Below are 25,520 nucleotides of genomic sequence, written 5' to 3' on the forward strand. Positions count from 1 at the left end.
CTCCATACCTTCAGGCTATGCTCAAACCCTACATCCCAACCAGAGCACTTTGTTCCACCACCGTCTCTTGGCCCTCCCACCCCTGCTCCCACTCAGCAAAATCAAAGCTCTTCTCTGTCCTGGCACCCCAATGGTGAAACAAACTAACCCCAGCGGAGTCCCTGCCCATTTTTCTAAAATGTCTGAAACACTGCCTCTATCTTAAATAACTTTTACGGGGCCCCGGCGTAAGTACTTCGTTCAGGAAAAATGGACATGCTATAACTGTGATGCGCTGTTGTCTCACCTGGCTATTTTAAGATGAATGCACTAATTATAAATAGCTGTAAATGTCATTTTTCCTTCAATTACTGTGTCTCTCTGTTGGCTTAGTATATTTCCACTTGTTTCCACACTCCTCATTCAAATTTAGTGTAGGCCTAAGGACACACTGCTTTCAGCCTGATTACAATATGGCCAAATGGGAATATATGTCCCCTATCATTTGGGATAGGATCTCATGAGAGATGCCAATATGCTTCAGAGCCTCGGAAACCTGTGATGTCAGTATTGAGAGACCCATGGGCATAAACTAATGTATATCTGGGTAGGACTGATAAGAAAATCCAGGAAACCCCATGCAAGCGAAGCCAACCTTAAAATAGCAGGCTATTTAAAGAAAATGGGGCCAGACTGGGATTTACTACTAGCAAGGAATCATTTAAACATGGTTCATGTGATGTGATTAAGTGTTCTCATTCCTGTTGGCCATCTTCCCTGACTTATTCCTGTTGGCCATCTTCCCTGACTTATTCCTGTTGGCCATCTTCCCTGACTTATTCCTGTTGGCCATCTTCCCTGACTTATTCCTGTTGGCCATCTTCCCTGACTTATTCCTGTTGGCCATCTTCCCTGACTTATTCCTGTTGGCCATCTTCCCTGACTTATTCCTGTTGGCCACCTTCCCCGTAATTATTTTATCAGGACCCTAGACTGCCATACTTAAGCACAGGGTTTATCAGGACCCTAGACTGCCATACTTAAGCACAGGGTTTATCAGGACCCTAGACTGCCCATACCTAAGCACAGGGTTTATCAGGACCCTAGACTGCCCATACTTAAGCACAGGGTTTATCAGGACCCTAGACTACCCATACCTAAGCACAGGGTTTATCAGGACCCTAGACTGCCCATAACTAAGCACAGGGTTTATCAGGACCCTAGACTGCCCATACTTAAGCATAAGGTTTATCAGGAACCTAGACATTCCCATACTTAAGCACAGGGTTTATCAGGACCCTAGACTGCCCATACTTAAACACAGGGTTTATCAGGACCCTAGACTGCCCATACTTAAGCATAGTGTTTATCAGGACCCTAGACATCCCATACTTAAGCACAGGGTTTATCAGGACCCTAGACTGGTCCTTCTGTAGCTCAGTTGGTAGAGCATGGCGCTTGTAGCGCCAGGGTAGTGGGTTCAATCCCCGGGACCACCCATACGTAGAATGTATGCACACATGACTGTAAGTCGCTTTGGATAAAAGCGTCTGCTAAATGGCATATATTATTATTATTATTAAGCATAGGGTTTATCAGGGTTGCAAAATTCCAGTAACTTTCCCCAAATTCCCAGATTTTCCAAAAACTCCCCTTTGACTTTTAGAATTAGAAATATTGATATATATTAAAAATATGTTTTTTATTAAGCAAAGCAATACCATAACATTTTTACATGGTCTATATTGGTCAATGGCAGACATGCATAAAGATGACAGCACAACACAAATTCCTTGTAGTCTGTAATTCGCTGTATTACAGACTACAGATTCTGTCATGGCCATGGGAAGATGTTTTGGGGTCCTTAACACCACTACTTCCCGTGGCTATGCTCTCTGTTACCCTGACCCTAACCCTAGCTTCATCTCCACACACTGGCCCAACCCTTAACCTCAACCACAACCCTAACCCTAGCTTCATGTCCACACTCCGGCTCAAACCCTAACCCCACAACCACAACGCTAACCCTAGCTTCATCTCCACACACTGGCCCAACCCTTAACCTCAACCACAACCCTAACCCTAGCTTCATGTCCACACTCCGGCTCAACCCTAACCCCACAACCACAACTACAACCTTAAAACCTGTTTGGGCGCATGAACCGCTAGCGGGACAACATCCGGTGAAATTGCATAGCACAAAATTCTAAATACAAACATCGTAATATTAAACATTCATGAAAATACAAGTGTCGTACACCATTTAAAAGCTTAACTTCTTGTTAATCCAACCGCGTTGTCAGATTTAAAAAAGGCTTTACAGCGAAAGCATACCATGCGATTATCTGAGGACAGGGCCCCACATCAAAATACTTTTTCAACCAGCACAGGCGTCACAAAATCACAAATAGCGATTAAATAAATCACTTACCTTTGAAGAACTTCCTCTGTTTGCAATCCCAGGGGTCCCAGCTACACAGTGAATGGTAGTTTTGATCGATAAAGTCCTTATTTATATCCAAAAAAGTCTGTTTAGTTGGCGCCAATGATCTCCAGTAATCCACTTGTTCAACATGCATACAAACGAATCCAAAAAGTTACCGGTAAAGTTCGTCCAAACAAGTCAAACGATGTTTCTAATTAATCCTCAGGTACTCTATTATCTAAATAAACAATCATATTTAAGACAGAGAATAGTATGTTCAATAGGGAAGATAAATAACGAAGAGTGAGCACCAACATGACTACTTTTCTAATGAGAGACACCTTGGAAAAACTACAACTACTTGCTCATTTTTCAAAAACCAAGCCTGTAACCTTTTTAAAGACTGTTGGCATCTAGTGTAAGCCATGAGAACTGCAATCTGGGTCCTATCTATTTGTATATCCCATAAACTAGCATTGAAATGGCCTGTGACCTAAAAATACAAAAAATCTGGATGGATTTCCTCTGATTTTCGCCTGCCATATCAGGTCTGATATACTCACAGACATTATCTGACCAGTTTTAGAAACTTCAGAGTGCTTTCCATCCAATGCTACCAATTATATGAATATCCTAGCTTCTGGGCCTGAGTAACAGGCAGTTTACTTTGGGAACGTCAGTCATCCGAAATTCCGAACAATAACCAGTATGCCAAAGAAGTTAACCCTAACCTAACCTTACCTCAAACCTCACCTCAAACCTCACCTACCTCAAACCCCACCACTCCCCTCCCTCTACTTCTAACCCAAGTGATGCTGGAGGTTCTAATCACAGGATGGACCATGCATCACAAAGGACAAAGGACTGTATGATCACCTCAAAACATTCACATCGTATGCAATACAACACCGCCTCCTGTTCTAGCCTACAAGTCTTTCAACTCCAGCCTATTTGATCTCATGAAAATAAAGCACAGCATATTGTATCCAAGCAACAAGATTGTTGCCAGGTGACAGACACAGAGGTCCTGAGACCAGAGTCATCCTGAGACTAAGACAAGACAGAATTTCTCTCACCTCAAAACTTCCTCAGTATCGTCCATATACCAATGTTGATTGGAAATAGCCTATAAAAAGAACTCAGGATTGCTATTCCACTACACTCACATATGAATTCAAAAGTACATTTTCAAGTCATTAAATTAAGATACAGTATCATTATAGCAAATGTATGGAAGTGTTCATGGGTGCAGAAAAACAGATCAAATGTATTTTACCTAAATTTGTCTAATTGCTGCAGTTATGGAAGCAGAGGCGACTCATTATAAGAGAAACATCCCACAGCAAATATAGACACAGTCATTACTGGTGGGAATATCAAACGTTGCCGCCTGACTGAAAGCAGTCACTTTCATGGGTGAGCCATGTACCGAGATAATGATCATTTCCAAGGCGATACAGTGTTGAAAAATGCCTTTTATTCTAGCCTGAAGGCAGCTGAACTCAACACAAGACTTAAAATACCTTAATTAGATACAATCTTTTAGCAGGGAATGTTACTTTACAAAGAATCATCCTTTCAGTTTTGCTTTTAGTAAAACCCTCATTTGAGAGGCAAACGGTACATGAAATGGTGGTTTCACTGCTTGATTTATCTGTATGTAGTGGATAAATTCTCAAAAGTGTAACAAGGATCGGTGTTGTCCTGAATTTAACCCCTTCTGACCAACAGGAGATATGTAGAATAATGCGACAATTGTAATACTATGGACATAAAGGACAAAGTTGTGTATCAAATGTGTCCCATTTTCTGATTTACAGCAATGAACAGCAACAGCTGTAAACAGTATTCAATTAGACTAATCCTACCCAAGAAAAAGCGGGCCACACTTTAGCCTACCTTGAACTACAAGGGGGACATAATAAGACTAGGATTCAATCAGATCTGCAATAACCCAGGTTAGTCTACTTTTTCTCCCAAATTGTTTTATTGGATAACAATAATAGGCTATATTTCAAAACAGGGACATCAGTTGATGAAAATACCACCATAAAAATGTATTAACTATAAATTGGCAGAGTCAGGATATGCAAGGCATTAATATACACGCTCAACACGACCTCATGAAGCAATATTTGAGACACAAAAATCTCCATAGTGCTATTACAATTCTGCAAAGGTACTGGAGTTTGATCAGGCTGCCATCTACTGGATATCAGTAGTAAGTTCAGGATGCTCCACAGAGAGGCACTCGGCACGAACGAGTCTGCTCTACATTCTAGACATAGAGATTTAGAATTTTAGAATATGTGCACTTCTACGTGGGGGTATGGGTTTTCCAGCTGTTGTATTAGCTTAAAAGTGTGGGCAAATAAACTTGTTTTAGGGGTTCTTGGCAGCAGGAAGCCTAGCACTTAAGGGTATTGGGCCAGTAACCAAAAGGTTCAAATCCCTGAGCCAACTAGGTGAAAACTATGTCAATGTGCCCTTGAGCAAGGTACTTAGCCCTAGCTGGTCGGGATATATATATATTCTTTTTTTAACCTTTATTTAACTAGGCAATGAGTACAAATTCTTATTGACAATGACAGCCTAGAAACAGTGGGTTAACTGCACCTAGTCAGCTCAGGGATTTAATCCCCCAACCTTTTGGTTACTGGCCCAATGCGCTAACCACTAGGCTACCTTCCGCCCTGCACTAGATCCCTGGAGAAGAGCACCTGTTAAATTAGAAATGTTTTACCTGTGCAGCCTATTGTTATTATCTGAATTGTGTTATTGTTGACATGGCCAAAAAACATAAGCATAGATTGGTAACTCTTTTTCTAATTTGGCACACAAAAACTAAAGGCCATGACTACGTTGGTCAAAAAGAATGCCACCGTTATAAGCAGTCTCACTTAAAACCTCATATCCATCGTTTGACTTAGATACTTAGAAACTTGGAATGTTGGTGTCTTTCCTCACGCTGAACAAATTCGCCTCAAGGGCCCATAATGTCCGTCACGATAGATTTTCCTCCATGTTGGGAAAATCTTTGGGGGAAAAAAACATTCTCATGACCCATAAGTACAAATAACACCACATTTGGCATGTAGACCCATGGTATATCTCGACTTAATATTAGATAAGGGATTGGTTAAGAGATGGCTGAGTTATTGATAAATCAGGAAATCAGATTTTAAGTGTCCATTTAAATCCACTACACAATGACCTATCAACATGAAATCTTTAAGGGTCATCAAAGACATTAACAAGAAGTACAGCTGAAGTCAGAAGTTTACATACACCTTAGCAAACTACATTTAAACTCAGTTTTTCACAATTCCTGCGTCACGGTCTTCCTCCTCTTCATCTGAAGAGGAGGATCAGAGGACCAAAACGCAGCGTGGTATGTGTTCATAGTGAATATTTAATTAAAGACAGTACTGAATACTGCATACAAAAACAATAAACCAATATTCCCAGTGGGTCAGAAGTTTACATTCACTCAATTAGTATTTGGTAGAATTGCCTTTAAATTGTTTAACTTAGGTCAAACATTTCAGGTATCCTTCCACAAGCTTCCCACAATAAGTTTGGCCCATTCCTCCTGACAGAGCTGGTGTAACGGAGTCATGTTTGTAGGCCTCTTTGCTCGCACACGCTTTTTCAGTTCTGCCAACAAATTTTCTATAGGATTGAGGTCAGGGCTTGTGATGGCCACTCCAATACCTTGACTTTGTTGTCCTTAAGCCATTTTGCCACAACTTTGGAAGAATGCTTGGGGTCATTGTCCATCTGGAGGACCAATTTGTAACCAAGCTTTAACTTCCTGACTAATGTTTTGAGATGTTGCTTAAATATATCCACATCATTTTCCTTTCTCATGATGCCATCTATTTTTTGAAGTGAACCAGTCCCTCACGCAGCAAAGCACCCCTACAACATGATGCTGCCATCCCCATGCTTCACAGTTGGGATAATGTTCTTCGTCTTGCAAGCCTCCCCCTTTTTACTCCAAACATAACAATATTCATTATGGCCAAACAGTTATATTTTTGTTTCAACAGACCAGTGGACATTTCGGCAAAAAGTACGATCTTTGTCCCCATGTGCAGTTGCAAACCATAGTCTGGCTTTTTTATGGCAGTTTTGGAGCAGTGGCTTCTTCCTTGCTGAGCAGCCTTTCAGGTTATGTCGATATAGGACTCGTTTTTTACTGTGGATATAGATACTTTTGTATCTGTTTCCTCTAGCATCTTCACAAGGTTCTTTGCTATTATTCCGGGATTCTTTTGCACTTTTCGCACCAAAGTACGTTCATCTCATGGAGACAGAACATGTCTCCTTCCTGAGCGGGATGACGACTGTGTGGTCCCCATGGTGTTTATACTTGCTTACTATTGTTTGTACAGATGAACGTGGTACCTTCAAGCATTTGGAAATTGCTCCCAAAGATGAAACTGTTTTTTTTATGATGTCTTGGCTGATTTCTTTTGATTTTCCCATGTCAAGCAAAGTGGCACTGATTTTGAAGGTAGGCCTTGAAATACATCCACAGGTACACTTCCAATTGACTCAAATGATGTCAATTAGCCTATCAGAAGCTTCTAATAATTTTCTGGATTTTTCCAAGCTGTTTAAAGGCACAGTCAACTTAGTGTATGTAAACTTCTGACACACTGGAATTGTGATACAGTGAATTACAAGTGAAATAATCTGTCTGTAAACAATTGTTGGAAAAATTACTTGTCATGCACAAAGTAGATGTCCTAACCGACTTCCCAAAAATATAGTTTGTTAACAAGAAATTTGTATGTAAACTTCCGACTTGAACTGTACATATTGTTTCATATATGCTAATGCTTAAAATACTTTATAAAATCTTCTCATGAACCATAAATCAGATTGACTTCAGATTTTGTATATATATTCTAATGAATTGCCTTAACTAATGGTGTAAGGACTGAACTGTAGTGTATTTCAGTTTGCACATTACAATCAATACAATTCCTAAACCTTCCCAAATTCACACCACAACACAAATAACTACTTGATGAACACACTCAAAGAGATGCACAAGGAGTCAATAGCAAAACAGTTCAAACAACAATTCCAAAACCACAAATCATATTCAAACCATATTTGGTACGAGTTCAACAAAATAAGATCACTGCAATATACCAATAGACTAACGCTGAAATATTTTACAAATCTTAACCCCAGCATAGGTACACTATATATAAACTCAATATATTAATTAAATGACTTTAAGAATGATTACCTGCATTCAAAGATAACCAACCTACAGCACTAGACTAAACTTCACTTGCATCATTCTTGTGGCACTGAGAGATAAACATGGTAATTATTTAACTAAAACAGACAAAGCAACACCTCGTGGAACAACGCCTCTCCCCTAATTGAGCTAGATAGTTTGTGTGTATGCATTGATATGTAGGCTACATGTGCCTTTTTAAAAACTATATGCAGTTTTGTCCTTGAGCTGTTCTTGTCTATTGATGTTCTGTATTATGTCATTCTGTATTATGTTCCATGTTTTGTGTGGACCCCAGGAAGAGTAGCTGCTGCTTTTGCAACAGCTAATGGGGATCCTAATAAAATACCAAATACCAAACTGATCAAATCAAATTGTATTTGTCAAATGTGCCGAATACAACAGGTGTACAGTGAAATGTTTACTTACAAGCCCTTAACCAACAATGCAGTTTTAAGAAAATACCTAATGAAAGTAATAGAAAACAAATCATTAAAGAGCAGCAGTAAATAACAATAGTGGGGCTATATAAGGGCGGAACCGGTACAGAGTCAATATGCGGGGGCACCGGTGTTGAGGTAATTGAGGTTATATGTATATGTAGGTAGAGTTATTAAAGTGACTATGCATAGATAATAACAGAGAGTAGCAGCAGTGTAGAAGTGGTGGGGGGGGGTGATAATGCAAATAGTCTGGGTGGCCATTTGATTAGATGTTCAGGAGTCTTATGTTTAGAAGCCTCTTGGACCCAGACTTGGCGCTCCGGTACTGCTTGCTGTGTGGTAGCAGAGAGAACAGTCTATGACTAGGGTGGCTGGAGTCTTTGACTATTTTTAGGGCCTTCCTCTGTAAATAGCACACCCAATCTACCTACCTCATCCCCATACTGTTTGTGTTTATTTTTCTGCTCTTTTGCACACCAGTATCTCTACAGGCACATCATCATCTACTCATATATCACTCCAGTGTTAATCTGCTAAATTGTAATTACTCAGCCTATTTATTGGCCTATTTCTTGCTTACCTCCTCATGCCTTTTGCACACACTGTATATAGACTTTCTTTTTTTTCTACTGTGTCATTGACACATTGTTAATTCCATGTGTAACTCTGTGTTGTTGTCTGTGTCACACTGCTTTGCTTTATCTTTGCCAGGTCGCAGTTGTAAAGGAGAACTTGTTCTCAACGAGCTTACCTGGTTAAATAAAGGTGAAATAAAATTTTTTAAAAAATGTAAAAATTTGCCTGGTATAGAGGGCCTGGATGGCAGGAAGCTTTTCCCGGTGATGTACTGGGCCGTACTCACTATCATCTGTAGTGCCTTGCAGTCAAAGGCTGAGCAGTTGCCATACCAGGCAGTGATGCAACCTGTCAGGAAGCTCTCGATGGTGCAGCTGTAAAACCTTTTGAGGATCTGAGGACCCATGCCAAATCTTTTCAGTCTCCTGAGAGGGAATAGGTTTTGTCGTGCCTTCTTCACTACTGTCTTGGTGTGCTTGGACCATGTTAGTTTGTTGGTAATGTGAACACCAAGGAACTTAAAGCTCTCAACCTGCGCCACTACAGTCCTGTCGATGAGAATGGGGGTGTGCTCAGTCCTCTTTTTCCTGTAGTCCACAATCATCTCCTTTGTTTTGATCACGTTGCGGGAGAGGTTGTTGTCCTTGCACCACACGGTCAGGTCTCTGACCTCCTCCCTATAGGCTGTCTCATCGTTGTCGGTGATCAGGCCTACCACTGTTCTGTCATCGGCAAACATAATGATGGTGTTGGAGTCGTGCCTGGCCGTGCAGTCATGAGTGAACAAGGAGTACAGGAGGGGACTGAGCACACACCCCTGAGGGGCCCCCGTGTTGAGGATCAGCGTGGCAGATGTGTTGTTACCTACCCTTACCACCTGGGGGGCGGCCAGTCAGGAAGACCAGGATCCAGTTGCAGAGGGAGGTGTTTAGTCCCAGGGTCCTTAGCATAGTGCTGATCTTTGAGGGCACTATGGTGTTTAATGCGGGATAATGGTGTTGATGTGAGCCATGAAAATACTTTCAAAGCATTTCATGACTACAGACATGAGTCATTTAGGCAGGTTATCTTAGTGTTCTTGGACACAGGGACTATGGTGGTCTGCTTGAAATGTGCTGGTATTACAGACTCAGACAGGGAGAGGTTGAAAATGTCAGTGAAGACACTTGCCAGTTGGTAAGTGCATGCTCGGTGTACACGTCCTGGTAATCCATCAGGCCCTGCGGCCTTGTGAATGTTGATCTGTTTAAAGGTCTTACCCACATCGGCTGCGGAGAGTGTGATCATACAGTCGCCCGGAAAAGCTGGTTCTCTCATGCATGTTTCAGTGTTACTTGCCTCGAAGAGAGCATAGAAGTTATTTAGCTCGTCTAGTAGGCTTGTGTCACTGGGCAGCTCTCAGCTGTGCTTCCCTTTGTAGTCTGTAATAGTTTGCAAGCCCTGCCACATCCGACGTGCGTCGGAGACGGTGTAGTACAATTCGGTCTTAGCCCTGTATTGACACTTTGCCTGTTTGATGGTTCGTTGGAGGGCATAGCGAGATTTCTTATAAGCTTCCGGGTTAGAGTCCCACTCTGTAATACATGGCTTCTGGTTGGATATGTACGCACAGTCACTGTGGGGACGACGTCATTGATGCACTTATTGATGAAGCCAGTGACTGATTTGGTATACTCCTCAATGCCATCGTAAGAATCCTTCAACATATTCCAGTCTGTGCTAGCAAAACAGTCCTGTAGTTTAGCACTTTTTTTATAGACTGAGTCACTGGTGCTTCATGCATTTTTAATTGATTGCACATAAAGGAAGATTTCTACATGATAGAGTGCTTGCTTTGTTATCTAACTGATAGTGTGTCCTGACTGTCATCCTGTGAACCCCGTTCATTGCTGCTTTCAGCTATATTATTTGAAATGATTTTTTATGAATCAATTTCAAGCACACAGGAAATAGATAGACTAAATAAACAAAGAGTATATGAAAAATTTAGAACATAACTACCAGGGGAGAGAATAGTAAAGCATTATGATAATAAAGTACATTCAAACCAAAACCTTTGAAAAGGTTACATACATTCACGGTCTACACAGCTTTCTTATTACTAGAGGGTATTGTACAATTTCATTCTTAAAGATTATAAACAATTGTTTTCTATTAATACATTTACAATTATAGCTACATTTGTAAATGTATATTTATGAATATTACATTTTACAAATCATAATGACATGACAAATGCTGGTGGGCGTGTTACATGCTTATTACGGCAGCTCACTGAATAATCGCACTTGCGCAATAGCCATGTCACAAATAATCAACATGGCGACGTCCTTACATCGCCTTACCTCCGCTGGGAGATATCTTGTAAAACGGAATTTATTGAAGACTAATGTCTTAACCAGGGTAAGTCTCGATATCCAGAAGGGTGACAATTTTAGCCTGTAAACCTTGGTAGAATTATCAATAACAGATACTTAGCTAACTATAGTAGCTAATTAAGAGGGATATCCGGGCAGCATTGCCTGATCATACAACTTACTTCAGACCAGTAACATTACCTAGATATTTATTTTTATAGTCTACACTAGAATAAACTGTAATGCCCAGCCAAGTAAAACTTGCAAATACTATCAACGTTCTCCTGTAGCTAGCTAGTACCGTTAAGTCGCTAATAGTACTCACTTCCATCCTTCTCATTGCAGTCCATTGTTGGTTCACACAGACTATTGGCTACGCAGGCCGCCAACCAAGTGATGTTAAATGTCCCTGAAACCAAGGTTACCACCTTAGAAAATGGACTACGTGTTGCATCTGAGGATTCCGGTCTTTCGACTTGCACAGTGAGTAACAGAGACCCTCCCACTGTTAAGTACAATCTGTCTACTATATGTGTGCTGAAGTCGGATGTCATCAATTGGTGCCTTACAGGTTGGTCTCTGGATAGATGCAGGGAGTCGTTATGAGAATGAGAGGAACAATGGCACTGCTCATTTCTTGGAACACATGGCTTTCAAGGTTAGATGACAACCACTGCAAATCGCAACCAATGTCCATTACCACATTTGTTACCGTTTGACATGTCTGTTCATCTGTGATGTGCGTCTGGCAGGGTACAAGGAAGCGCTCCCAGCTTGACCTGGAGCTGGAGATTGAAAATATGGGAGCCCATCTGAATGCTTACACCTCGAGGGAGCAGACTGTGTATTACGCCAAAGCATTCACAAAGGACCTTCCCAGAGGTATGACCACTGACTGTAAAGAGATTTGCTCCACTGTCTTGTCACTGAACTGTGTGTGGCCACAGATGGATAGTGGACATTTTGCTATAAGAAATGAAGAATCTTCGGTGTGGTGGAGACCATTTATAATGCTCCCCCTCCCTTGTTCTCCAGCGGTAGAGATCCTGGCAGACATCACCCAGAACAGCACATTGGGGGGAGCAGAGATCGAGCGAGAGCGAGGGGTCATCCTCCGAGAGATGCAGGAAGTAGAGACCAACCTGCAGGAAGTGGTGTTTGATTACCTCCACGCCACAGCTTATCAAGCCACAGCGCTGGGCAGAACCATCCTGGGCCCTACGGAGAACATCAAGTAGGACTCTCACATGCCTCAGCTGGGGCCTGGGTTCATTACAGCACAGAATGGGAAATGTTTTGCAACTGAGAAAAAAAAAATCTGCATTCCTTATTGGACCAGGAAGCCTAGTCCCACTCGGATACAGTCTGTTTTGTGCCTAATGAACATAAACCAACTCACGAGAACAATGTTACAGAATGTTAACAAAGAAATGTACTGCAGAACAGGGCATCCGGTTAACTGTATTCATTCCCTTTATATCTGCGATGTTGTGAATTGCTCACTACTGACTAATACACCCCTAGACTTGGTTATCCCTGTCAACTACTTAACTGTCCTCTCAGACCAGTTTGCTTCATAGAAACCACAGAGGATATGCAGTGACATTTCTGCTGTCTGTGTTTATAGAACAATAAACAGGGGAGACCTTGTTGAATACATCACGACTCACTACAAAGGACCGAGAATAGTGTTGGCTGCTGCTGGGGGTAGGTTTTATCGTCTTAAAGAGCACCATCACAACATTTGTGCAAAATGGCATGCTTATGTTTTGTAGTAAAAGATGTTTCCAATGACATCAACCAATTAGTAGGAAATGCCTACACAATTGGTCAAAATCACACAATGTACACTGTCATTGACAAATAGCACAAAATATCTTCCAATGATTCTGTTGTTGTCTTTTGAACAGGGGTTTCACACAATGAATTGATAGATTTGGCCAAATACCACTTTGGGAATCTTCCTGCCAGATACAAGGGAGAGGCGCCAACTTTTCCACAATGTGACTTTACTGGAAGTGAGGTGAGATTGAAGGCCCTTAATGTTTATCTCCAACAGGCAAACTTGCTCCCCATGGGCAATTCCATGGTAAGAGTGACACTCAAATTTCACTTTAAAATGCATTTCAAACTATGCACAAATGTTTACAAAAACACATTTACTTGAACAGTGCAGATGCAAAGTTTGGTAACAAAATGACAGCAAATGGCAAAGCGTCATTCTCTTACTTGAACAGTGCTTTTGTTAAATGTTCAAAGTAGTCCTTGTGCATAAAGTTGTATGGTTTGTTTAACTTTTCAGTAGTTGGTTTTTGTTTGATGTGCAATGAGTCAATTACTGTAGATTTTCCCCTTGTATATTGGACAATTTGATATCATTGTTGGATAGATCCGAGTTCATGATGACAAGATGCCCCTGGCACACATTGCCATTGCTGTGGAAGCAGTGGGCTGGTCGCACCCCGATACCATTCCCCTTATGGTGGCAAACACACTCATCGGCAACTGGGACCGCTCCTTTGGTGGGGGTGTGGTAAGTTCTCATTCATGTTCCCAGGCACCGGCACTCCTTCCAGGTCGATTCCTCCTCTTACAATCTGTGTATTGGCCTTTGCCAGAATCTCTCCAGCAAGCTGGCACAGATGGCATGCCAGGGCAACTTGTGCCACAGCTTCCAGTCTTTCAACACCTGTTACACCGACACAGGCCTGTGGGGACTCTACATGGTGTGTGAGCCTGGCACCATCAACGAGATGATGCACTTCGCCCAGCTGGAATGGTGAGCACAGCTGTCACCTGAGTGGGCAGTCAAACCAAGCTGAGCTGGTTATGCTGGAACAGGGCTGAAAAGGACAATGTGAAGAAAATCTGACCCATCATAGTTTAGGTCAGCACGGTAGTGTGAAAGGGGGTTGCCGCTCAGTTCAGTTTTTGGGTCAGCACGGTAGTGAGAAAGGGGGTTGTCGCTCAGTTCATACTAAGACTTCTGTCCAATAAATATGACTGACGTTTACTTTTGTTCACCTCAGGATGTCACTCTGCACTAGCGTTACTGAGACCGAAGTTGCAAGAGCCAAGAACCTCCTCAAAACAAACATGCTTTTGCATCTTGACGGTAAGGCCACGTGATTAGGGTTTGAATTACCAATGGACTTTCAGGGGTACCCAGTTATCTGCAGACACATTTCAATTTATATGGGAGGTATTTAGCCAACCCTGCCAATGATCGTAAAATCAAATGGACCTTTTTTCTAGGATCCACCCCCATCTGTGAGGACATCGGCAGACAGATGCTTTGTTACAGCCGTAGGATCCCTCTACATGAACTGGAGGCCAGAATTGATGTAAGTAAAGGAATGTTTCGACCCCAAATGTAAGCTGTGATTAACATAGCGAAGACACTTGTGGACTGTGTTGGGAAATTGCAGTGTCTTTATTTGAAATATTTTTTTATGTCCCTCGAAGGCCATAGATGCAAAGACCATCAAGGACGTGTGTACAAAATACATCTATGACAAATCGCCTGCCATCGCAGCAGTCGGTACGTTGTGATTTCTATTGTTATTGACAGATTCTAATTCATTCTGTTTACTGGCACCCCCCCCCCCAAATTAAGGCTATTAGGGGTCGTCAAACGAAGTTATGCAATTTCAGCTACAAATATACACTTCATTCGTTGCCAAAACAATACATAGAATATTGCACTCAGTCAAGACCTTACCTGTGCTGCTAGGGCAAAAACAGTGGAATTGAACTGTTGATGATTGACTACTTACAAAACTGGTGTGGTATAAAGAGCATTCAGTACATTTCCCTCTTTTTTTCAGGACCAATTGAGCAGCTCCCAGACTACAACCGAATTCGCAGTGGGATGTACTGGATGAGAACCTGAGAATTGGTGCTCTCTTTAGATACTTAGGAAAGTTAACAGCGAGCAGCCAACTGTACAATATATAAACATATCAACTTTTACAAACAGAGTTTAAATTGTGGTTTCTTTGAATTTTATTATAAAATAAAGACCCAACACAATAACGTTAAAAGAAGAACATGGGGCTGTTTGTCTTGTCATTTTCTGCTTTTACTGCCAACTTGTTCCTGGGCTGCCTTCTTTGCTTTGACCATCTCCACTAGTTCCTGTGTAGAGTAGAGAACTAGCTTTAGGCAGGCATTCAATCTGATCAACGGTAGAGCCCTTTAAAAAGGTCACTTCCCATTGAGTCGACATGTGCGCTATGCAGTGTTAACCATGAATTTGGGCTCCATAAACATTGCAGACTAAACGTGATCAGATTGTATCTCAGCTTTAAAATGTCATCTAAATTGTACATACAAACAGGGATTGAAACCACACAGAAGGATTAACGATAAGGTCCAGTTTACCTTATATCTCTTCATACAGTCCTTCTTGGTACGTCCGGGCACAGCTACAGCAATCTTCTCCCACCTCTCTGGGGTGCTGACTGGGTAGGTCTTCAAGGCCTGCTCTAGAAGCTTCTGCTCCTCAGTGGTCCAGGATGCAGTGTTGGCTTCAGCACCTGAAGCAGTGAGAATTGAAGAGGACAGTGAATGGCTAACACTAGGAAACATATCCAGAAAGAACCCGTAGTCACTACTACACCCCCTCCCTTAATCAGATCCTCACGTGTAGAAAGTATGGAGACAGTTACAAAGTACTTTCAGTCATGGGTATAAATCCAGTGGGCTTTTGTGCAAGCAAAAATTACCTACTGAATGACCACTCACCATCAAATCTCTCAGAGGGCACTGCATTGTCCACTGTCTGGGGCACGGCTGCATGCTCTTTGTTAAACTTCTCAAAGGCCTTCTTGTTAATCTCATCTTTCTGCCCAGGTTCTGAAAAAGTGGCAAAGTTTCAAACGTGTTTTGCAGAGAATTACACTGACAAAGGCGCCTACATCTGGTGACATGACAGTTGCTCACCAAGCTTTTGTAAGTTCTTGGCTTTGTTGATAACATCTTTGGCCGTCCTTTTGATGCCACTGGTGGAGTGCAAGTTCATGTAGTTGGCAATGACTTCCCATCTACAGGATAGAAACAACGAAAGTTTAATCACTTAAAGTAAAAGCATGAAATCTACAAGGCCATCTACACCAGCAGTGGAATGTTCTGCTTCATGGACAGAACATAGCCAAGTTCATTAGGCAAACATTGCAGATAGAAATGTCATGAATATTGAACTTGTACCATTTGTAGCCTCAAACTGTACCATTGTTCAAATGAAAGTGTGTTTCCTATGAGCAGTATCAATAAAAACATGTCAATACAGAAATGTCATGAATAGAGTAGATTCCTTATTCTACATGTAAGAGGCAAGTTCGTTATATGTATTTTTAGGCTCGTTTGTTCTACATATTTCTACTTCAACATTGTGCCCTGTTGAACGCAGCCCTGGGAGGGTACCTGGCGTTGGTTCCAGCAGGGAACAGGTTGACTGCTTTGATGAGCAGCGGGAGCTCTTCCTCATTCCAGCCCTTTCCTCCACCCCCTCCTCCTCCGCTGGCCTGTACGGTAGTACGGACAGCTTGCCTGGCCTGCACCTCCGCATCCTTCTCCTTTTGCAGCTGGGCATTCACCTCCTGCACCTGTACATACAAAACAATGTCAGTGGTACAGATGGAAGCTGTGTACCATATTTACACCCAGTCATCATGTGGTGCTCTCTACCTGCTTCTCCACCGCTACCTTGCCCTCCTCCTTTGAACCCAATGCCAATCCTTCATTCAGGGATTGCAGACTGGAGAAAGAAAGTGATTCCCACTGTATTGAGTTCAACTGCAGATTTGTATAAAGTATTATCAATAAGGTGAATTTAAATTAATATCCTTTACCTCACAAGCTCCAAACGGTCACAAAGTTTCTCCACATCTTCCATCATTTTCACACTATCAGATTCATTGTCACCAAAGTAATTCCAGTTCTTCAGGGGAAAACAAAGAGGACAGAAAAATACTAAGATGAGTTGGGGTACCTTTAACAGCATTACAATCTTGCCCACCAATCAGCAAATGTTCATTAATTCCCTGGAGAGAGGCCACCCCATTCAAGCAGCACCTTGCAAGTTGTCCTCAGTTTCTGCCTCTCTTTCTTGATGGCCTTCTTTTGGATCTCCTTCTCCTTCTTGGCCTGCTGGGCAACCAGTTTGGCCTCCTCTTCCTCCTTCTCTTTGGCCAGCCGTGCAGCATCCAGCTCTGCCTGCCGAGCCTGATACCAACACAGTCAAACGCATTGAAGTAAGAAACAATCTGGACACAAAGGAGAGGCAAGAATAAAACAAAATGCATGTTCTAATGTGTCGGACTGACCCGCTCCTTCTCTTCCTGCTCTTTCCTCTTGGCGTCCGCTTTGGCCTTCTTCTCATTCTCCTTTCTGGCCTTCTCATCATCTTTGAATTTCTTTATCCTGGGATCAAGGCTGTAGGCCGTGTCTTTCAACAGAAACGCACCCAAACAGTGTCATTCCATGAACCCATCTGCCAGGTATTTCAGTTGAGTTAGTCATTTTCTATTGTTCATGTAAGAACAGGTATGCATGTCTAGTGGGCCTTACCAACAAGCGTCCGTAGTCTATTCATCTCTTCCTTCTTCCTGGTGGCTCTGGCTGCACGATTCTGCTTTTCAATCCATCTCCTCTCATCACGACTGAATTCAACAGATGAAAGCATACAAATCAGACACTAGTGAGAATGGAAGACACAGGCAGCCTAGCGGTTAGAGCTCTGGGCCAGTAACTGAAAGGTCCCTGGTTCAAATCCCTGATCTGACTATTTGAAGAAAAAAAGGAAAAAAATAAAATAAATAATAGGTCGATGTGCACTTGAGCAAGGCACTTAACCCTAATTTGCTCCAGGGGGGCACCGTACTATGGCTAACCCTGTAAAGCAACACATTCTACTGTACCTGGTGACAATAAAACATCTACAATACAGAAATATATGACAGTGCATTCCACATGGATTGTTTTGTTATTACCCACCATTCTGCCTTGTCCTTTTCCTCTTCATCCAAATAAGAAAACTCTCTCCATGAGTCAAAGTTGTACCTTGATTGAGATTATGAATGGGAAACAAATTCACAATTCATATAAATGAATAAGAAATATCAAATCATTGTGAGAAGTTGCAATACACCGCATGTCTGAAATAAGTTCCATATTCAGAATTCTTTGGCTGAAAGAGCAGTAATTCCCTTGTAGTTCAAAGTTTAAACTCAAAGGAATTTTCCGCACAATGACCAATGCTGATGGCCAGTGATGGTCTTACTTACCAAACAGAATAAAAATTATCCACATCCTCAAAAGTGGAATCCATAGTGCCAAGTCTGGGAACGTGTTTTTTAGAAGACCACCGGGCATTTCTCTCAAAAACGGGAGCATACGCCTCAAAGAAGTTATCTTTGCCTTCGCCCTTTGAAGGCACAGCGTTGTCAAAGGTAGGATCTACACTGTCAAATGCTCTTCGCTTCACAGGATCTGACAGAATCTCTATAGCTGGTATGAGATAAAAACACAAAATATTATTGTTAATAGGAGCTGAAACAGAATGTTTAGCCACAAATGATAAGAGATAACATCTCCTTTATTAGTCCACCAGATAGATATCAGTCTTTTGCTTTTATCCAACACCATCCCTTCCGATATACACACACAAACACACATTCGACTGGAGCAGAGGGCAGCTGCAGTGCCCAATGAGCAGTTTAGGGGGTTGAGTTTGTTGCTCAAGGGAACATTGGTAGTAGGTGGCACCTAAGATGTTGATGCCAGCAACCTTCTGGTAAAACAATACTATAATCATTGTATTTGTATACAGAGGGATTACTGTGAGGTATAACACCTATATAAGACAGCTATCCAAAGGGACTTGCTTTTTATAGGATGTGCATGTGATCCCTGCAAGATTTGAATAAACCATGACTTTGGCATTGCTGACAACGTTTTCAATGTCCTTACCTTTAGTTATACAGGTGAAGTAGTCACCGTCTCCTTCTACAATCAGCTCTCCCGCAGCTTTCCTTTTGTCAGGGTGATGCTTCAACACCATTGCCTTGTCTGTTGAAAAACACTACACTTAATATACTGGGGTAAAACAAGCTGCTATTCTAATGACCTCTGGAAGTAAGGTCAGAGAAACCTTATGGTCAACAAATATAATGTGTTTCAGAAGACAACAACACACATGGAAATACTCACGGGCAGCTTTGATTTGTTTCTGTGTCGCCTTGTACCTCATATGAGCCAGTCCAAGGACAGCATAGTGATCTTGATTCTGAAAAGAGAAAAACCAAGGGGGAAGAAATCCTTCACTACGTACTCCCAAAAGTAGAATTCAATACACAGTGTTCCTAATGGTTCTGAAGGGAGGTCCCACTGACATAACGTCTAACTCAGTGGCAGTCGGTGCTGTTTAAGATGAGGGAGGACGATTTGTTTTATGAGCATGGCCTTATTTCTATTACAGCATATTGGATGAGTGCCATTCATATTTCATTCACCCAGCTCAATATAACGTCAATAGGTTTAGGCTACTACACAATAAAACATATTTCCCCCATACCCATAATGGAGGTTGCTACAACAGGTCAAGAGAAAAATTTGAGTAACGAAGAGTGACCCATTTAATACCGCCTTGCACACTTCTTGCATTCATCTAGCTGATCTGGGGTGTAATTATTAGTCCAACAGTTGCAAACGAGTGTTTCGATTGGACAAATTCAGGTATGTTTCAGTTTAAGGAATTATTTTCAATAGAATCGGCAAAATGAATACACCCGACTACCTTCCAGTCTTTGGGGTCCAGTGTTCTCAGCAGGGGGAAATCCTCCAGCTGCAGCTCTTCATCCTCAGATTCCTCAGACAGCTCCTCCTCTTCCTCAAGCTCCTGGAAGGAGGCCGATACATTCCTGTTCCTCCTCTTCAGAAAGGCCTCGAACCACCGACCAACAGGTTCCACCTCGATCTGCACTGAGGCTGAGGGAGAGGAGGGCAACCATTATCCCCTCCATCTGGCTGCATTCTCTCTCTGAGAATAACATTCTGCAACCTACCAAACAACTTCAATTCCCTTGTTAACAAAACATACATTTTGTATGAGTAAGTGTAAGCTAGGACTGTCAAATATCCTTTAATAAGTTGAGTTGTCCTCTTGTTTTTTAAAGTATCACTAAATGTCCACAAATTAACAAAAAATTGCCATGGTAAGTGTTATATCTAGCTATGTGGGGCTACAGTATATGAACAAAACTGTGCAGCATTCAAAACTAAGATTCAGCAACAGGAAACACAACATAAATTATGTCCCTCTTAGTCATTCAGCGTAACGATTTTCATAGACAGTAACGTTAGCTAGCTACAATGATTATATTAACAATATTAATTAAATAACACTTCATACTAGTATGCGATAACTAGCTAACGTTAGCTGTTCTCTGATATACCGGTAGTTAACTAGCATAGTTGATTGCTAGCTAGCTACATAATAGCGAATTGTGTCAGTATCAGCAGTATTTTCACTGTCATTCAATGCTTACCAGCAATGGCATTACAGTAGACGACTGTAACATCCCCTTCTAATGCCTCTATTAGCATATTGGAAAGGTGTGCTATAACATTCAGCTGTGAAATGTATTCAGTTAAATGTTTTCTAAAGTGCTAGTATGTCGCCCGGTTTTTCAGCACACCACATGGGCCTGCTTTTACAAGTGCCTTACTGGGTAGACCTGGCTTACACTCTTATAATTCCGAAATCCCACATAGGATACCTTATATTTAGTTCCTAAATAATACTTTTACATTTCAGAGACGATCTTCTCACAAACGACTGTTATACTAGTATTAAGTATGTCGCTTAAATATGTTAAGAATATGCATACGTTTGAACAGATATTGTTTGTATAAAATACATTGATTGTATAAAATATATATAAAAAACTTGGAACATTATGACAATGGTCGTCAAATAAAGGTCCGACCTCCATTTCCGGTTAATTGTGCACAGCGGAAGTAACAAACTTGCTGTGTAATCCTTGTTGTGCTGAAGCACAAAATCTTCTAGTAGAACTTTATACACAGAATAACATTAGCAATGCCAGATTATTTGGGAGGCGATCAAAGGAAAATCAAAGATGCCAAAGAAGAGGAGGATAAACCTATCAGATGTATGTGATTATATTTTTGAGAACCACTGTTTATTAGCTAACGTTAGCTAGCTTGGTCAGTACGACAGTTGGCAAAGGTTAGCTAATTTAAGTCATTTAATGTGAATACTTTAACAAAGCTAGCTCGTTAATAACAATATGAACTTGATAGGTACTTAACAAAAATCAAACAAGCCACGGTGATCTTTACCAGTAGGGCTTAATATCATTAGTTATCTAGCCAGAGCTAATGTTAGCTAGCCTTGGCTAATGAACAATTTGCCAGTTTTGTTTTGGACACATGTCACAGTGGGTTCTTTAAATTGTTATCAATTATGCCTGGATGTAAAGACAAGCTATTATAATAAAAATATTGGCATATTTAATAGCTACGAATTGGTTCTTCGTGAATGTTATGTAAATTCAAATTGAGATGTATTTTTGCCCTCCAGCTTTGGATGAAGGAGACATTGCCTTATTGAAAACTTATGTAAGTATGAGCTAGTTTATACCTGTACATTAATTGATTACTATTTTACATCTTGTAGGCCTAACTCTAATCATAATGACCCCTGTGATGTTGTCTAATGGTGTAGGGCAGGCCAATTCATTTTCCAGTTATTACCTGTTGATTAAAGGTTGATTATCACTGATTTGAAATGTCATTATCTGCTACAACAACTACATAGCCTACATTCACTGGAAAACATGCAATTCTTTGACTGACATCTTTGTATTGCTGGTTGTGAACAGGGCCAGAGCACTTACTCCAGACAGATTAAGCAAGTGGAAGATGACATCCAAAACCTGCTCAAGAAGATCAATGAACTAACCGGTAGGCAGCAATGTGATTATACGTAACATTCATGTGCATTATCACTCATTAAACATGTAGTGTATATTGAATAGGGATTGAGTTCAGGTCACAGTTGTAAATGAGAAGTTGTTCTCGACTAACCTACCTGGTTAAATAAAAGGTGAAATAAAATAAAAATCTACCCTCCCACAATGCTTGAAAATATTTAGAATGTGGCTTTCTTTTCCTTAGTGATAGCAGAACATCTGTTATTTGTTGCTTTCACGTCTGACAGGTAGCGTATGTGCACTAACCTCAGCTATCTTAACAATACAGGCATTAAGGAATCGGACACTGGTCTGGCTCCCCCTGCACTTTGGGATCTGGCTGCAGACAAACAGACTCTGCAGAGCGAGCAGCCACTGCAGGTGGCAAGGTATGGCACACTTCTCAATTTACTGTATCTCACCAGCATCATTTAATAGATTTAACTGTCTTTAAAAAACAATGGATATTTTTTTATTATGTTTTGTTTTCTAGTTTGAGCTAAACACCCACATGCTTGTTGTATTTTGTTGTGGCAGATGCACAAAGATCATCAACGCTGACTCTGAAGATCCAAAATACATCATCAATGTGAAGCAGTTTGCCAAGTTTGTGGTGGACCTGAGTGACCAGGTGGCCCCCACTGACATAGAGGAGGGTATGAGAGTCGGGTAAGGATGAAGGGTGATATCTTACTCCAATAGGAATCACGTGTGCCGATGTCCAATATTGCATAGGTACGGTATTATTGTTAGATACTTAAGTATCTTGTGTTTTATCTTTTAGTGTGGACAGAAACAAGTACCAGATCCACATTCCTCTGCCTCCCAAGATTGACCCCACAGTCACTATGATGCAGGTAAGATGTGACACAACCGCCTGATCTCAATTCAAGATCTGTTTCCTCACTCATCTGCAACGATTGGAAAAGTACTTGACGGGTGAAAACAATATGGTGGAAGCTCATCCTTAGGTTGGCTTTCACCCAATCAGCACTTTCAGATCAGTGCAATGAAGGCCAACATCTGTAGCAAAACTTTTAAATAAATGTTTCTTCTTGTTCAAGTTCTGTGGTGTAATCATTAGCCCAAAACTTTTTTGCTACTGAAACTATTTACTGCAAATGGGAAATTCTTTGAAACAGAGTTTCTATTGGACAAATTCAGGTAGGTCCCTCCCCGTTTGGTTCCTAGTGAATACACCTCAAGTAGTGCCTCCCTGCTTGGTGCTTAATGTTTACTACCATGGCCTGAAATAAGGATGCTTGTCAAAGTATTGTAGCTACCTGAACTAACAGCAATGTCTCTCCCTGTCTCTGTTCCTGTCTACTAGGTGGAGGAGAAGCCTGATGTGACCTACAGTGACGTGGGTGGATGTAAAGAGCAGATTGAGAAGCTCAGGGAGGTGGTGGAGACCCCACTGCTCCATGTAAGTGTCTCAATGTCATTTATAATCACTCTACCGAATATCACAATATGTATAAACTATACATTTGTGACATTTAAATGAGAAGGTATCAGTAAGGCAATAAAGACATGGGTGAGTGCCCTCAGATTTCCTGTATTTGTGGCAGGGTTATTAGACATCGTCCACTTGAAACATATTAGATCCTTTGTACCTCTGCTTATGTCTCCTCTCGTTGTCTGTTCTGCTTTCAGCCCGAGAGGTTTGTCAACCTGGGTATTGAGCCCCCGAAGGGGGTTCTGCTGTTCGGCCCACCTGGTACAGGTAAAACCCTGTGTGCCAGAGCCGTGGCCAACCGCACCGATGCCTGCTTCATCAGGGTCATCGGCTCAGAGCTGGTCCAGAAATATGTGGGAGAGGTGAGTCACATTGGTAGAGGATTAAGTTGCCCCTAGACACTGATCTTCGGTCAGTTTAGAATTTCCCCCAATAATGGTTAGGGTCGGAGGATGGGAAGCTGATCCTAGATCTGTATATAAGGTAAACTTCAACCCAGAGCTAGTCACAATTAAGTTGTATTTGAATAGATTTGAGAACTCAGGATGGAGAATTAACTCAGGAATGTGGTCCTGAATCGGTGTAAGCTTACCTTGTTCTCTGTACTTGTTTCTCTTCCTCAGGGTGCCAGAATGGTGCGGGAGCTTTTCGAGATGGCCAGAACCAAGAAGGCATGTCTCATCTTCTTCGACGAAATTGACGCTATTGGAGGTCAGCACTTAAAAAATAAAAACTTGTGTACTGATTTAAATGCAAGACAACTCTATAAAAGAACACATTTATGCATTTCACAAGAAGTAGCCCTGTCTGAGCCAGAACAACCCATAGGGCAGGAGGCAGCTTGACGTTCACAGGGTGCTCATCTTGTCACCAGAAATAGTAGCCCTGTCTGTGGTTGTGCCTCGACTTCCATATGGGTTGTGTCTTGTCTTGTAGGGGCCCGTTTTGATGACGGTGCCGGTGGGGACAATGAGGTCCAGAGGACCATGCTTGAGCTCATCAACCAGCTGGACGGCTTCGACCCCAGGGGGAACATCAAGGTCCTGATGGCCACCAACCGGCCCGACACCCTGGACCCGGCCCTCATGAGGCCCGGGCGACTGGACAGGAAGATTGAGTTCAGCCTGCCAGACCTGGAGGTTAATACCATGTCTGATTAGAACGGGAGTAACTCTGACCTCTGACTCGTCCCTAATGGCACCCTATTCCCTTTGGATCCTGGTCTAAAGTAGTGCACTATATTAGGGAACAGAGTGCCATTTGGAACTTAGCCTGACTCCTCCCTGACTTGGTGAATATGCAGTGGAATAGATTACATAGGTGGTAATAAAAAATGCATGAAGATGAATGAGTAGCGAATGAAGTTAGCTGCCAACAATTATTCCTACTAGATGAATAGTGAAGATATGAATGTAGTGGCCTGGCAGTGTGGTAAAGAATGTGTTGTTTCAGGGTCGTACTCACATCTTCAAGATCCATGCCCGCTCCATGAGCGTGGAGAGAGACATCCGCTTCGAGCTGCTGGCTCGTCTCTGTCCCAACAGCACAGGTAAGATGACCCAACACCATGTTGTTCCGGTGATGCGACACAAGGGGGCACCACTATTTTTTAGTAATTGACATGTATAAAGGCTGCGTTGGAATTCTCTACCCTGCACTCTACTGCAGCCCACACCCTGTTAAGATATATTTGGGATGCAAGGTAGTCAATCACACCATTTGTTTTGTCCTATCAGGTGCTGAGATTCGCAGCGTGTGCACGGAGGCGGGTATGTTCGCCATCCGCGCCCGCCGGAAGATCGCCACTGAGAAGGACTTCCTGGAGGCGGTCAACAAGGTCATCAAGTCCTACGCCAAGTTCAGCGCCACCCCAAGATACATGACCTACAACTAAACAGCACCGTCTGCATCTGGGGTTGTTTCCCAAGAGGCTGGGGGGGGGGGAAGAGTCGATGCTCATTTTCTGTCATTAAACATTACCTACACAATTAAAGTTTATTCCAGTTTGGATTCAATCACACATT

General features: G+C 41.9%; 3 protein-coding genes across 3 annotated transcripts; 2 read left to right on the forward strand and 1 right to left on the reverse strand.

The window, feature by feature from the left end:
- Positions 1-10,936: 10,936 nt before the first annotated feature.
- pmpcb (peptidase, mitochondrial processing subunit beta) lies at positions 10,937-15,089 on the forward strand. Its single transcript, XM_046296824.1, has 13 exons — positions 10,937-11,086; positions 11,386-11,523; positions 11,612-11,698; positions 11,793-11,922; positions 12,076-12,274; positions 12,668-12,747; positions 12,951-13,063; positions 13,430-13,573; positions 13,659-13,819; positions 14,070-14,155; positions 14,296-14,384; positions 14,506-14,581; positions 14,868-15,089. The coding sequence occupies exons 1-13, from the start codon at positions 10,985-10,987 to the stop codon at positions 14,930-14,932; spliced, it is 1,470 nt and encodes a 489-aa protein (XP_046152780.1). The 5' UTR covers positions 10,937-10,984; the 3' UTR covers positions 14,933-15,089.
- On the reverse strand, positions 15,028-20,785 carry dnajc2 (DnaJ (Hsp40) homolog, subfamily C, member 2). The gene is made up of 16 exons (XM_046296823.1): positions 20,589-20,785; positions 19,838-20,028; positions 19,252-19,327; positions 19,012-19,110; positions 18,327-18,549; positions 18,037-18,102; positions 17,611-17,702; positions 17,367-17,488; positions 17,116-17,265; positions 16,893-16,981; positions 16,729-16,798; positions 16,465-16,646; positions 15,985-16,085; positions 15,787-15,897; positions 15,424-15,578; positions 15,028-15,177 (listed from the first exon to the last, which is right to left on the reverse strand). The coding sequence occupies exons 1-16, from the start codon at positions 20,644-20,646 to the stop codon at positions 15,109-15,111; spliced, it is 1,854 nt and encodes a 617-aa protein (XP_046152779.1). The 5' UTR covers positions 20,647-20,785; the 3' UTR covers positions 15,028-15,108.
- Positions 20,786-21,037: 252 nt separating this feature from the next.
- On the forward strand, positions 21,038-25,516 carry psmc2 (proteasome 26S subunit, ATPase 2). Its single transcript, XM_046296825.1, has 12 exons — positions 21,038-21,215; positions 21,647-21,684; positions 21,948-22,029; positions 22,327-22,426; positions 22,575-22,706; positions 22,822-22,894; positions 23,368-23,463; positions 23,694-23,858; positions 24,120-24,207; positions 24,433-24,635; positions 24,949-25,045; positions 25,233-25,516. Exons 1-12 carry the CDS (start codon positions 21,143-21,145, stop codon positions 25,388-25,390), a joined length of 1,305 nt encoding a protein of 434 aa, XP_046152781.1. The 5' UTR covers positions 21,038-21,142; the 3' UTR covers positions 25,391-25,516.
- Positions 25,517-25,520: the final 4 nt, after the last annotated feature.

The sequence above is a fragment of the Oncorhynchus gorbuscha genome, linkage group LG14 (assembly GCF_021184085.1).
Source record: "Oncorhynchus gorbuscha isolate QuinsamMale2020 ecotype Even-year linkage group LG14, OgorEven_v1.0, whole genome shotgun sequence".
Classification (NCBI taxonomy): domain Eukaryota; kingdom Metazoa; phylum Chordata; class Actinopteri; order Salmoniformes; family Salmonidae; genus Oncorhynchus; species Oncorhynchus gorbuscha.